At 27.9% G+C, this 15,426-nt stretch overlaps 1 protein-coding gene across 16 annotated transcripts; it reads left to right on the top strand.

Annotated features, from left to right (window-relative positions):
- The first annotated feature begins 1,807 nt into the window (after positions 1-1,807).
- Positions 1,808-13,172, top strand: LOC149881500 (uncharacterized). Of its 16 annotated transcripts, none has more exons than XM_090068582.1 (8): positions 1,808-1,826; positions 2,204-4,555; positions 5,469-5,590; positions 7,043-7,137; positions 7,284-7,370; positions 9,212-9,242; positions 11,967-12,153; positions 12,343-13,172. In XM_090068582.1, the coding sequence occupies exons 3-8, from the start codon at positions 5,546-5,548 to the stop codon at positions 12,561-12,563; spliced, it is 666 nt and encodes a 221-aa protein (XP_089924708.1). In that variant the 5' UTR covers positions 1,808-1,826; positions 2,204-4,555; positions 5,469-5,545; the 3' UTR covers positions 12,564-13,172. The 16 variants fall into 16 exon arrangements, 14 of the variants coding, with proteins under 14 accessions (XP_089924708.1, XP_089924712.1, XP_089924710.1 ...); XM_090068586.1 differs by lacking the exon at positions 1,808-1,826 and having other exon boundaries at positions 2,028-3,797; positions 3,966-4,555; XM_090068584.1 differs by lacking the exon at positions 1,808-1,826 and having other exon boundaries at positions 2,028-3,827; positions 3,966-4,555.
- The last annotated feature ends 2,254 nt before the right edge of the window (positions 13,173-15,426 follow it).

Raw genomic sequence — 15,426 nt, 5'->3', positions numbered from 1 at the left:
CCACTCAAATAAAACAGAAACTTTAATTTTATCAGAGAATAATCTGGTTCTGTATTGATAGGTTTGGCTAATCTAATAACTACGCAAAATAAACAATACGTCATAACATTACCATATGCGGAGTGAGCAGGTCTCGGAACATGAACTGTATGTTATTAATAAATAAAATTGTCAATTTACGTCGTATTTATGTCAAAAGACTTCGTACGATGTCAGAACAACGTTGATAAGACAACGTCGTTTTTACGTCGTTATCGCGATGTTATAACAACGTAGTAATAAGTCGGTTGACATCGCCGATAAAAACCCAACGTAAACCCGACGTCGGTTTAACATCAGGTGCCCACTGGGTACATATGGTTTAACCCCCCGACATGTGTGTAGCATATGGCTCAATCCCGACATGCTACACACATTAAAAACTAGAATTACAGTTCATCAATATAATACACTTAAAAAAAGCTTTTTTCAGAAAAATTTGTCAACTTTGATACTTAAAGTTCAATCTGACCCACTGTTCTACAGTAGTAACAAAAATGTAGGGGAGACTGGGGAGACTAGGGAGAGTACCACTAAGCCCAGGTTTTCAGCTCTATATTTAGAAAAGTTTGTAACTCAACCCAATCAAGAACATTCATTGTCATCAAAGTTATTTCCATAACTACTTTTTACAGGCAATTTTTATTTACAGAGGCTATTTTTTTACAGGCTTTTTTTTTGTTAGTTAGTTTTAAATTCGTCAACAATAAACTTTTTTTTTTTTTTTTTTTCCTCTTTTTGGTCTAATTTTTTCTTCTTTGCAAATTGTTTTTCTTTTTTTTTTTTAAACATTTATAATTATTGAATCTGTTTCTAATTTCTCTTTTCTTGGCCTTTTTGATTAAAATTCTTTTTTTTATTTCAACTTTCTTGAACGACCTAAAAGGTGATTGCAAGCATGAAATAATTTTCACTTAAAATGTTAACATTTAGTGGAAAATTTCCCATTATTTACAACCTAGTTGGGCTAAATGCCAGTGAAAATGAATTGCAATGCCAATTATATTATAAGTTGTTAAATCAGGGTGCATCGATTCCATGCATCGCAAGTTTTATTTGCATATTTTTAGAAAAGAAAAAGTACACTGAAACCAAACTGTGGGTTGCAGTTTGTGGCAACTGCAATAGTAAGTATAAATCCTCTTTCAGCATTCGTCCGATTTTTTTAAAACCTTTTCGAGCTACAATTCAATCTGAAGTTTGCACTGTGAAAATATCAGTTTTACCTATATTTTTAATATCTTCACTTTTCAGCTTTAAACAAATGAGTATAGTTTTTATACTTTTTAAAAATATTCTTATATATAAGCGATGAACCCTTACATACAAGCGATTAACCCGAACTACTATTTATTATGGGTATTCAGCTGCCTGACAAAAGTTTTAATAAAACATTATAATACATCAAGCATAAGAATGTTTTTTTTAAAACTATTGATTCACTAACAAATTGGCATATTTTAAATGACTGATTGATCGCTCGAATCTCTGCTTTTTAACCATTTCATATAAAATATAAAAATTATCTTGCATTTTTCTAATCCCCCCCCCCCAAAAAAAAAAAAAAAATTTTTGCAATCATTTTAATTTCCGCATCAAACAGTACTTAGATGTTAATTGATGGGAACGGTCAATGCCTCTCCTAAATTTCCGATTGGTTGGTATTGTGCCACTCAAATGACACAACATTATATATAGTTTTTTGTCTAGTAGAAGACAAGTATTATATCTATTTGTGAGCATGTAATAACCTTGAGTGCCACGAACAGAATTTAACAGCATTTGACGTAAGTGAAACGGATTTCTGGTTGTCACCGGGAGGTGATGTCTTATCAGCTTTTCGTTTGTGATGCTACTATAATATGAAAGAATTCCATTATTATATCCTTTATTTGAATCCTAAAGTACATAAATCTTTATTTTATTTTGTTTATTCCATGGTATTTTAACTAATAAAAGAAAACTTCAAATTTTTCAACCGATTCATCAACACATATATTATTGCCAAGAACAAAATTTTCTAAAATATTCGATTTTATTTATTGCAAGCAATTACGAACGCACTATTAACTAGTTTTTACATCTGTTGCTTCGAGTGTAACTGTTTTTAAGTGCAGCAGCATTAAAAAATTTGAGTGAATCTGTCTTGTGTAAATACATTTAGATAAACAAGAACTGGACTGTCTTCATCCGCCGACAATTGTTGTGGTATATTTGCAATAGGCATTATTCCCGTGTTAAGAATTACCGCAACGAATGCACTAAATTTTTGTGTTGTTAATCCTTTCCAGTTTTTCCAGGTAGCCTCTTTCATATTATTATGCATATATTCACTAGTTTTAGTTACAATTGCTTTAACTAGTAAATCGGTATACAATAATCTTAAAAAAATATAATGGTTCAATTACATTAGCTGTAACTTTGAGGCCTGCAGATTTTCACCACTTCTAAAATATTATCTTTAAGATATTTCTGTAGATTCAGTGATATCTTCTTATTTAGAGTTCTCCTTCTCTTCTGTAACGTCTGAAATCTGAAGAATATTCATTTTTGCAATTTCCTTTGTTGATTCAATTTTTGAAGTTAAGCAGACTGAATTGGAAATCGTGTAATAATTTGATAAGTTCACAATTCACAAGTAACTTTGCGTTACTTGTAAAAGTTTTTTAAAAAGATGTTCTACTTAAAAAAAAGTAGTTTTAATTACCAATTCTTTTACTAAATAGAATATCAAAAAACAATTAGGTTTAAGTAGATAACAAAAAAACGTTTGTTTCGATTTTGCATATTAATTAATTTTGCTTATCAGTATTTTCACTAAGCAGAGCGCCAAAAATTTTCCTAAGAATTATTAACAGCTTCTTATCTATTGTGGTAAGCGGTTAATAGCCTTCCCCAACTGTTATATTTTTTACTCCAATTCTGTAGCTGTGTGTGTGTTTTTTTTAATTGTTTCGCAAACCTGCAAGTCAATAAAAGATTGTAAAAAAACACAAATGTTGCATTATCTTCTAATTGTAACAGTGCTGTATTAAGGCTCTCGCATATTGCCATAATACAACACTAGAAATAGAGTAAGCTACGTAATACGGTTCCGTATGATTTTTGAAATTTTCTGGTGAAAAACTCCAATGTTAAACGCAGTATCAACTTATCCCTAGAGCCAACCAGGCCCATGCTCTCCGATTGTTTTTGTTAGGCGCCCTTGAATTCATCAAATAGTTTTTTTACAATCAAAGAAAACAAGGAAAAATTGCTTCTGGTTGACAGGGGGTAGTTAAAGTTTTTGATTAATTTGACTTTTTTTTTTTTTTAAAAGGTAACAATTTCTACTGTAGTATAATGAAATGGAGTGGTATGAAAGGTTTTTGTTTCTTTTTTTTCCATTGGCGATTAAAGATAGTTTGATTCATTTTAGTTATTTGATGATTTTTTTTTTTATCTGACTTCATTAAATATTTATAAGATATTTAGACAAAAGTATGACCTAAAGATAGTGTTTAATTTCAGAGAGTTTTCATCAAAATTTAAGATTTTATTATGAAACATAAAATGAATCAAAATGTTTTGACTTTTTCTTGAAATTAAAAAAAAAAAATTTTAAGAACTACAACACTCTAAACAAATGCTCATAAATTAACGACCTTAAAAATATCATACGCTGTATATTGTTCCCGAAGGACAGTGTAAATGGTAATCAGCAGATATGTTAAAACATCACCTGTTTTAGCATATCATCATCAATTGAGAACAAGGAGGTGAATCAAATTTAAGGTTCATCAGAGAAGGTTTTGTGAAATAAGTCTTTTAATATTTTGGAAACTTTTCGTTATTTAAATATTAGTTTATCTTTTTATCAATTTTAATCAGTTTATTAATTTATCTTCATTTCTTTGTGACGGGGATGATGATTGTTATGATTTAAGTGATGAAACACCGTTTGCCATATAAAAGCAAGATGTAAATCAGGTCACCACTGCAAATAAACAGCTGTGTTCCTCAGGATGTGGTTTGTGAAGATCACTCAGATGAGCGACATTGCAGCTCTACATCTTTATGTCTAGGGTTTCAGTGTGAAAAAATTACCTCTATCAATAGGAAAAAAGTGTGTGATGGATATAATGATTGGTTATTTGTAAATGATGAGTCAAATTGCAGCTTTGTCTGTAAACCTGGTTTTATAAGGTTTGGGAATAGTTCAATTTCAAAGTAAGACTTAGTTTTTAATATTGAGAAAATTATTGGATTCTTTAGTAAAATGTTTGGTAATAAAAGTTGCATTATTATTTTTAAATGTTCTAATACATTTAAATGCTTCAATTCACCTGGTTTTTGTGACAAAATGAAAGATTGTTGCGATGGGTTTGATGAGAGTCTGTTTTGCAACCAAAATAAGTACATGATAGAGAATAGTGGTTGCTCTCAGATTTGCAAAGACCTAAATGTTTTTAGGGAGTACCTATATTATGAAGGTTACCAAACGAAAAATACAAACTTTTGGATCACCATTGCATAGGTAATTGGCATTTTTTTTCACTTAATAAGGCAATTGGAATAGATATTCTTGGTAAAATGAATTATTAAATGTCAGTTTAGATATTGGTAAAAGAAATTTATTCAATTTACAGTCAAAATAAATCAATTACTGTAATGATTGTTGTCAACATAGCCACTTTTATACCAGTAATTTAGTTGAAGTTAGTAATTTTCAAAGACAAATCTTGATTAAATTATTTAACAACAATAGCATCAAATTTAGTATCACATTGCTAGATGAGTGGCTGTTTTTTAAGGAAGCAAGTTTACAGTGAGTTATCAAAATGTCTTGAATAACTTGAATGTTTATAAATTAACTTCCATTTCTTTTTTAATGCTTAAATGCAAGAGCTTTATTCTGGATTATTTGTTGCAATTGGGATTTGCAAACTAATTAGAAAAAAACTGACTGTAATGAAATGTATTCCAGGAAAGTTACTATGCAAATGTTGTTTTGGAATTGTTCTGTTAAATTTAAAGTTACTCTTTTAAATTCTAACCATTAGTTACATTGATCATCTGCTTTTTTTGAATTGTATTTCAGTATCATCTGTTATTTTTTTCTTACACACACTAAATCTCAGATTTGTCCTTAAATTTTTCAAGAGTTTAATAATAATGCTTTTACTCAATTTTCTCTCACATACATTTGAATATGTAGCAATTTTTAAGAATATTTGTCAATTTATCAAAACTGTTCTCAAATAACAATATGCATTTAAAAAAATAACACATTTATATGTTATCATAAGTTTAAAAAATTGAAACTCACAAAACGTGCATAAAAATGCATTTTTATGATCTGAAGTGCTGACTCCTTAGTAATTCCAAGATTTACTTTCTAAATTCACGTTTTTATATTTAAAATTGTTTGCTTTTTATGCTTTTCTTAGATGTGGACAAGTGGTACTAGCAATATGCAGTTAGATTTGCCACAACGTTCCAGGTGGATATCAATGTAATTGCACAAATGGATATGAGTTACGCGATAAAAGATTTTGTGATGACCCTGGGGGTAAAAATATTGGATTTGTGTTTGTAAACATAACCTCAAACCTCTTATATATTCTACTGGTCTCTTTAGATACAAAACCAAATATTCTAGTTGCTCTTTTAATGTTGGATGGTATTATGATTAACTTTTAGATGGTTTCTTTTTGCACATACTTGGTAATAACACCATTGGGCAAGTAATCATGGGTAAAGAAAAATACAAAACACTTGATGAAGATTGTCATGTAATTTTATATAATATATCTTTTGGTAATGGAAGTTCTTATCATGTGAAGCATAATTATATTTTTTGGAGAGGCAAGGAGCAATTTGTTGCAAGCAGATGTTTTTTTGTCATATATTGTTTTTCCAATATTTTTTCAAATTTTAATTTTTGAGTTTGTTTCTCGGTTTTTAATTACCTAAATGAATGGTGCAAATTTTAAAAATCTTCTAACTTATTATGAAATTAATAGCATATTGATTTAATAAATTTTATTTTTTTAGCTTGAAATCTATGCAAAAAAAAAGGACTAGGGGGGGGGGCGCTTAGTGGCACCTAAAGACTGCTTGTTTATATTATACAAAAAATAATAAAAAAGTTTTTAAACTTGTTCTTTTTTCCCCATTATTTTATTCTTTCTGAAACATCTTAAAGTTAATTTATAAAAAATTTGAAAATCTAACATCAGTCAATCTATTAAAAAAACAATTTTTGTAAGTTGCGGAAAAGGTCCGGCAGAACATCCCAGAATGCAATTTAGAATGCAATAAAGACTTTCCAACATTTTTACATATACATTTTTCTATATACATACTTTTCCTACATATTTAAACTATATTTAGCCTATGATTCATTTATGAAGCAAAATTTTCTCATCATCTTTTTGTTACCATGGTGAATTTGTTATCGTGACAGCAAACCAAGTTAAGAACTTTTGTATTTTTAAGACCATTAATAAATATTTAAGACCATAAATGAACTTTAAAAGCATTTTATGTCTTTAAAAACATTATTCTCTTTTGGTAAAAAGTGATTCGTTTTTTTATTGCACAATTATTATAGAAAAATGAGAAAATTGAAAAATAATAATTTAACTCATTAAACCTTTTCTTGTATATAATGTTGGAAGTAACATAATAAATTAATAAAATACAAAAGCAAGTTGATAAATTACTTTCAATCTCCCTTAAAGAGGATTTAAGTTAACTATGTTTCCAAATGTCTTCGAAATGTTTCCAAAATGAGGAAATGTCTAAAATTATTGATGCAGCTGCGCGAACCTTTTTTTTTCTTTATGAATATGCTCTTATAAAATAGCTTTTGAATTTGTTTTTTATGACATCATTTTCAAGATTTGATAAAAAATGAAGTTTTCTAGCAATAATTTTCTAAGCTTGATTCACTAATTTTTTGAATTCAATATTATTAAATACTCTATTATTTTGATTAATTTTGTTTTCTTTTTTGCAGCATGATATAATTGTGTATCCTGGTATTGTAAAAAATGGTGGGGTATGTAAAGAGCGTGATGACTTCAACAAGTTACTTTATAAACCAATCTGCAAGTAGGAAAGATTTTTAAAAATGTTTTGTTTTACTAATGCACATTTACTGTTATCATTGTTATAATAGTTTTTTTTATTTATTTGTAATTGTATATTTTTATATAAAAGTTGTAAAAGGATTGTGATAATTATTCTTTTAATGTGAGATGTCCGAGGGATTTTGATGGTGAAAGATGTAGCTACTATATTGGAGTCTATCTAGGCAAACATTCCTTTAACAAAAGTTGTTCAGGGTAATCTTTTATCCCTATTTGTTTAAAGAAATCTATAATCTCATAAAAACTAAATCTTATAAATGTTTGTATATGATCCTATGCTGCTCTACAAAAATTTTTTTTAATTGTTTTTAATAAATTATATTAAATAGTAAAGTCCACAAAATAAATGGCATTGCACCTTTTAGTTATAAAATCTCTTCTTTTAATTAGGGGAGAGGGGGACAATTTTAAGCAAGAAACAGTTTTGAGAAAATGCATTTTCTAAGTGTTTCTGTATTTAAACTTAATAAAACTATATATTTTGAGAAGATAGTATTTATCCTTGCAGCTGTCAGCTATCTTTCCAGGCATTTGGCAACTGGACAAAATACATGATTGATTTGTTTTTGAGGACAAATCGTAAACATTTAGATGTAAAGTTGTAAGATTTTCCTGACCATGTTTCTTACTCGTGAGATGTTTAATGTTATTTATAAGATAGGCTAATTCATAACATTTACAATTAAGCAGAAAATGTCAATAATTGAGATAATTTTCTTCGGAAATATCATCGTTTATTATTTAAAATGCTGTTGGGGCAGTTTTGAATAAAATAAATGGGTAACCTTTGAATTATTGTTTAAACTTCTTGCACTTTATTGCTGGATTATTGTGCCCTGAATTTTGATCATTTAATAATAAAATGGTTCAAAGTTATATAAAAAGAGAAAGACAGAAGTCATAGAGGAAGATGATAATAATTCTGTTCTCCAAGTTGCAAATGCATTAATGAGGCCAAATGAAGCTGCTAAAACTTATAATTTAAACATAATACTTTACACTACAGAACAAAGAAGAATAAAAAATTATCATCCAAGACCAAGCTAGGTTTGACAACTAAATATACTATCTCACAAGTATTTAACAAAGATAAAGAAAAAATGTCAAGAGACTCCCTAATAAAAAGCTCTAAAATGAATCAAGGCTTGACATATAAACAATCAAAAGAACTTAATCTCTTTCCATTTATTGGTATAATTTTTTGAAGTTTAAAGTTTAATTAGTTTTATAATTTTTTTTTTTAAGTTTGCATTTATTCACAGTTGAAATAGCTTTATACAACTTTTGTTTGATCAACTCTTTAAAGTGATTATAAGATTAGGTAGTATAGAAAGAACAACTGGTTTTTAATATTAGAAACTTAAACTTAATGAAATTCAAAAATAAATCAATTCTCTATTTAAAAAATAATAATTTAATCACTAGTTATTTGCCAGAGATAATTCAAAACCGCCCCAGGATAATGCTACCTTATTTTCAGTTAAGCAAATGGAAAAAAAGATTTTCTACTTAATTAAAAATAAAGCTTCCTCAGGTTCAGGCAGCTTTGAACATTTTCCCGCATGCTTAAGAATTAAGAATTCTGACTTTTTATTTTTTCTAATTTTTAGCTCATAATTTACTAAAACACTGTGGTTTTTTTTCCTTAATCATTGTTTTGACTATTCTGAAGAAAAAAAGTGTGAAGAATAATTGAAATATCGTTTTACAAAAAAAGTTTTAAAAATGTTCAAAGCTACCCCTTTCTCCCCTACCAGTCAACTTATTTGCACTAGAAAATTCTTGTTAAAAAAAAAACAACAAAAAAACAAATAAATAAAAACAATAAAACCAAATAACTATATATTTGTGTGAGTTTGTAAAACTTGGCATGTCTCCTATCAAACATTTGTTTTTGCTTTTTTTAAGATATAAAAGAAATGGGATAAGAAGCAAATTGTGTGTTTTTGATTTTTTTTTTCCTTCTAGAAAAGTTTAATTTACCATTGATTATCACTGTTGTTGCAGCTGTTCTGTTTGTATTCTTATTTTCATAGGTCTGCAAATGCGTCAGTATTTCAGCCGAAGGTTAGTTTTTTTTGTAAAAAAAATCTCAATGCACTATTATTATTCCTCTATTATTACAGCAGATTATGAACATTTAAGTAAAAGAAAATTTGTAGCCATTTTTAATTTTATTGGAATGTGCATTTCAGCTTTCAATATTGGATAAATGTTAACTGTTTTTTTAATACTTATGTTCAATTAGGTTGCCCAGCTTCAATAGTTGAAGCTGCAACTAGCGACAGGTTTCTCATTCTGTTGCATATCATGGTATAGTTTCTCAGTTTATAATGCAATCATTTGATGTAGAATGGAGTTTTGTAATACATTTACCAGTTTATGTATAGAGACTATACATTACAATATTTAAAACTGAGGTCATTTTTGTTAAGTTATCCTTGTGCCCAAGAACCAATACCTTATGCCCAAGAACCAATACCTTATGGCAGATTTTTTTTATTTAGTTCATGTGGGCCCAATGTTTCAAATATCATATTTTTTGGATTTTTATTGTTTTGAAACTAGATATCGATCATATCATTATCACCTATCTATCAATAAGAGCTATGACATTTTTCAGGATGTTTCATGTTTTTGCAAAATATTGCATTCTATTTATTCTAAGGAGCTACTTGGTGTATCTATACTGGCATTTTCCTCAATATTCACTTACTAAATGACAGTTTGCTGTGTCTATCAAGCTTTTGTGATGCAAATAAAATCAAATATTAAAATGATAAAGTGTCAGATCTATAAAAACTTATTTCAAAAGTTGTTTTTTAGATTAATATTTTTTATTCTTAGTTGATATCATTTAAGCTAATGCTTAGCATATTTAGCATTTTTTCTAACATATTTCAACAAATTACTTTGTACTGTAAACAAGAGAAGCCACCAAGTCTTCTGTATTGACACCTAATCAAAAATTGATGAGTATTTCATTAAAAAAAAAAAAAAAAGATCTCAGTAAAAAGTTAAAGTTGTAAGTAATTAAAATCCTAAGGTTGATATTGAAGTCTGTAAAAAACAAATAGCCTTACTTTAAATAAATTTTTAAGATAATAATTAAATAAAAATTTTAAATAAAAATTTTTAAAAAAATAAATTTTAAAAAAAATAAAAATATAATATATAAAAACTTAATAAAAATTAAATAAAAATTTAAAAAAAAATAAATTTTTAAAATAGCAATAAATTTTTTAAAAAATAGTAATAAAACTTTTTTTTAAAATTGTATACACTTTTTTTCAAATTTTATATTTTCACCTAGTCATCATTTTATATTTTAACCTTGACATTAATTTAAACAAGACCTCTATATTTTTTTGCGGGTTTAAAACGCTTTGGGCTCAATGAAGTAGTATAGCCCCTGTAGACTGGTAAACAAGTCCATAAAAAATTATCTTTTAAACTCATTAATTATTTTAAAAAGCCAACATATAGTAAGAGGTTTTCGGTAATCTTAAATATCTATAGATTATATATTAAAAAATATAGTAAAAGACATTCCTTATAAAAGTAAAATCATTCTGTGGTCAAACAGTTGTGTTCTACAAAATAAAAATTCAATAATGAGTTTAGCATTACTTAATTTTTTAAAGTCAGACTTAGCGGGAAAATTGATATTATAGAGCAAAAATTTTCAGAGCTAAGACACGGTAAATTACAAGAGATTGATGCAGCACACAGTGTTGTAGAGCGTTACACTAAAAATTTATAAATATACAGTCCAATCGGCCTGATAAGAGTTTTAAAAAACATGCCTACAAAATTAAATAATTTAAAATCTTGCAGATGGTTACCACAGATTTTCTTGACTATCAAGAAGCAGCAACCTCTCTATTTTCTCTCTGGCTCTTTTCAAGAAGCAGCAACCTCTCTATTTTCTAAAATTCCTTACATGAAAATAAAACAAATTGTGTACAATAAAAATACAATTTTAAAAGTAAATTGTAGAACATCTTTCAATGAAGACTTTAAATGTGTTAGAATTGGATATAAACGAAGTACAAGCAATCAAAAATCTACTGAATTACTGCAATTGCCAAAAGTTATGGCCCTAAAAACTGAGCAATTTTCATTATCGGAAAGTAAAAAGAGAGCTTAGCCTAAATGCTGAAGTATGTTCCCCATGAAATTGACAAACAATGTTATGGATTGATTTTAAAAACTAAAAAACTCATAAAACAAAACCAAAAAAGAAAGAAGACTGCTTATAAGACTCTATGAAACTATAGTATTATAATTATAATACTACATAATATTATAACTGTAATATAGTTCTTTAAACTGGTGATAACCTATATGTTTGCTTAAGAGAATTATTTTTGAATTTATTTTTTCTATGGAATTTAATTTTGTAAAATTGTTAAAGAAAAAAAAAATTATGTTATTTGTGATTAGTATTGCTTTGTTCATTATCCTGAAATTTTGTTCAATATCCTATAAAATTATCAAAGATTTTGTACTCAGTGCAGTTTTGTTCAATGTCCAAATAAGATATGCTAATATTGTCTTAATTTTAAGTAAACAAGCTCTATATTTCAATTTATCAATAATTTTAAAGTAAAGATTTTCCAACAATTTGTAAATTGGTCTGTTGAAAAAACCAATTCTAGGGTGATATATATACATGATGCCAAAGGATGGGGGATGTTAAATCCTTGGTGTTGACCTTTATATTCAATCATATAAGATTTGATCATATTTTAATGTTTTAACATTTTCTATTCATGATCATTTATTCAGTTATGCATTAACTACATACACGAAAAAGCCAACCCATGCACTGCTTTTTATCATATACTGTTAGCTAAAAAAACAGATTGCCAAATGGAATTGATAGTAATGCACCTACCAACAATCGGTGTATTTCCAAAGATGAAACTTTATCTTTCGACTGCAATTCAACTGGACTTGATAAGTTCAATATACAGTTTAGTGTTTTTTTTTCAGCTATTTATATGAATAACTTGTGGAGTGGTGAGGGGTGGAGAAAAGTAAATCTGTAAAAATATTATTCTACAATGGTTTTATACACTTCCAAAAAATGTAATATTACGTTTCTAAATAGATATACACTGTAAAAAACAATTTTTCAAGCTTTTTTTTCACTCCACTCAAGGTTTAAAATATCCCACACGCTTACATACCAGCACAGGATTTCCGGCTTCACACCTTGGTGAAGCATTTCTTGCTCACGAATTGTCCAAAAGTTGTGCGGCATTTGCATCATCTTCAACATCATACACCACTGGCGCATTTAATTCCATTAATGTTTACTTTAGAGGTAAACAAGTTAATCACATCCATTTTACACTGCAGGCTAAATTTACCTCACCGTGACCTATTTCGTTTTTGTTTAATTGCAAATCTTGGGCCTAGCGTAAGTTGATAATAATTTTGTAAAAAAAATAATCTTGTGTACTTTACCAAAACTGTTTATTATTTATAACAACATTTGGATGTTTAATTTGTTTAATTTATCTTATTGCATTTTTATTTAGATAGGGAAAAAATTAAGGAGTTGAGAAGGAATTCTTCAAAATTTCAAAAAAAATGTAAAATTTCAAATATTTAGTTTGGTATATTTTTTGTTTTTACTTTTGGATTCGACCAATTATCGTGATTTTGAGCATTCGCCTTATTTAACACACATGAAAAAAGTAGGTTTTAAGTTTTAGGTCAGAGTTCCCCAAATATTTTTATGGAACTTTTATCAGTGACTCTTCAGGATACTGAATCTAGAAGCTTAAAAATCAAAAGGTAGCCGTTTTTGAAAAAAACGATTTCAAACTTTTGTATATTTTTTTATATTTTATATATATATATATTTTTTTTTTGTAGTGATTTTTATTGTACTTTTTATTGTAAATAAGTTTTGATATTTATAATAGTTTTTATTAGAAAGAGTTTTATGCAGCAGAAGAAAGTTTATATTTTTTGTAAATAAAGTTGGAAAAATATTTATAGATGTTTATATGAAAAAATTTTTTAAAATGTGTTCACCTTTGTTCCTCTAATTTTTCAGAACATAACTATATTAAATGTTTTAAGCAAGAAGTATGTCGATGAATATAGTTCAGCCGATATGTGTCTATAACATAGTCAAAATTATCTTTCAAGCATCAAGCAAATGTCAAAAATACAATCTTTAAGAGTTAAGTCTGCTGTAAGTAAATATCGGCCTCTGCGGAAACTAAAAAATCATCGTTAAAGGTTTTAAACTGTCTCCTAAACACCATCATTTCAGTATCTTTGTTCTGGGAACCGAAATGATTGCATTGAGAAAACATGAAAATTTGCTTTTCAAACATGGAAACTGAATATCGGTTATTAAAATATTTTAATTTACTCATCTGAAAATTCGCTATAGAACAAGCGAGTCGTGGTATAAGTCAGCCTACGCACGGCTCTCCTCACTAAGAGGGAATTTATTAAGTACGAACCTTGCGTAATCTTAACTGACCTTAAATTGAATCAACGAAATTGAAAAATGTGAATTAAAATATTTTAAATTGGAGTTAAATTATTTCTCTCTCACACAGACAAACTTAAATCTTCTTAATGTTAATATAATTTCATTTCGGCAAATCTCTTGGTTCGGACTGTAAATTGGCGCTAATATATATGCATATTTTTTCTCTAGCAAAACAACTTCTCTTAACTTATACACTTTTATCCTTTAAATTCTTTATAGTGGGAGTTACTAACTACTTGTTTATTTGATTTAGTTTTTGAAATACTCGAAACCTTGGTAATTTAAAGAAAATCTATAGTAATTTCTAAGTTGCTTAACTAATGGTTTTTGGTTCGAACACGTGGTTTAAGCGTAATGTCGCAGTGTCAGTAGGTACCATGGACTTATAAGAGAAGAACGTGCAACCTATTGCTTTACATCAAAGAGGCCGCAAAAATCAGCGAGCCATGCGAGTTTCCGTCAAACTCTAAATTTTCACCCGTCAACAAAAAAAACTACTAAAATGGCTGCCCACAGATTTAAAACAGAAATTCTGATCACGTGGTATTAGTTAAAACTTTTATAGCATTTGTTTAAAAAGACTGTTCAGGATAAAATAACTACTTCACGCGTTGACAAATTATTAAACAAATTACATCAAGGTAAAGGAAATTAGTTGTTGGCACGAACAGATTTTCATCATTTTTCCAAGATAATTATTTGTAAATTTGGGTACTTTTTTCGTGTAAGCAAAGTTCCGTCAATAATAAAATAGACCTGTAAGGATAATTTAAAATGACTAAAAAAAGTATAGCAAAATCTAAAAAAGCTTTAATAAAATTTTTTGTCAAGGTCTGGTTTCATTCAACTCCTTGGTCCTTCATTCACCAGGCTTAGTTTTGTGTATTTTTTGAGTATTTTTTCCGATATGTCGCCATTTTTTGCCTCGACTACTCTATAAGCTTCATAATATATATTCCATTGTGCATTACTTATTAGTAGGTGCATTTTCTAATAGGATTTTTTATAATTCATTTGATAGTGCAAAATTTTTTAAAAAGTTATTCAAATTTATAATTATCTTGCAAAATGCGGCCAGATATTTCATGTTTTCGTTTTTCATATTTCATGTAATATTTTATTTGTCATAAAAGGCACATAATAACCCATTTATTTTTGTCAAATAAAACTTAGTTTATATATAACTGGTAAATCATGTTATGCTAAAATTAAAGACTTAGTTATTCTTGCGGTTTGCCATAAATTGGCTTTGCTAAATTCTTTAAAACTGTGACAAACTATTTTTATCTTTATTGTATTTACATTCATTTTATGTATAAGTTATTTATGCTTAACTGTATATATTTCTGTTGTTAAACATAAAAATAGAAAATTCTGTAATAATCATACTAGAACTCTACAGCAATATAGTAGATGGAGTAGTTCCCTAAACATGAAACCATTTGGTAGCTACAAAACTAGTTGATATTTTGCATTATTTATTATATCTCTAGTTATACATGAACTAAAGTAATTAAGTAAATTATCTCAATTTCTATATTATCATCAGCGTTATTTCTTAAAATATTAGGAATATCTAGCCAGATGAAATTAAGCTTAAAACCTGATTCTATTGCTGTTATCTTGAATAGCTAAAAGGAAGTTGATGTGACTGGTAAGACGAGTCCAAAAGTTTTCGACGAATCCGACTGACTTTAATATAATTTAATTTCTATTGTTTAAAACAAA

The sequence above is a fragment of the Hydra viridissima genome, unplaced genomic scaffold, assembly GCF_058129835.1.
Source record: "Hydra viridissima isolate aposymbiotic clone 2 unplaced genomic scaffold, HvirCarnegie_v1 scaffold_12, whole genome shotgun sequence".
Lineage (NCBI taxonomy): Eukaryota > Metazoa > Cnidaria > Hydrozoa > Anthoathecata > Hydridae > Hydra > Hydra viridissima.
The sequence above is the reverse complement of the archived record's forward strand: the minus strand, read 5'-3'. Positions and strand labels throughout refer to the sequence as shown.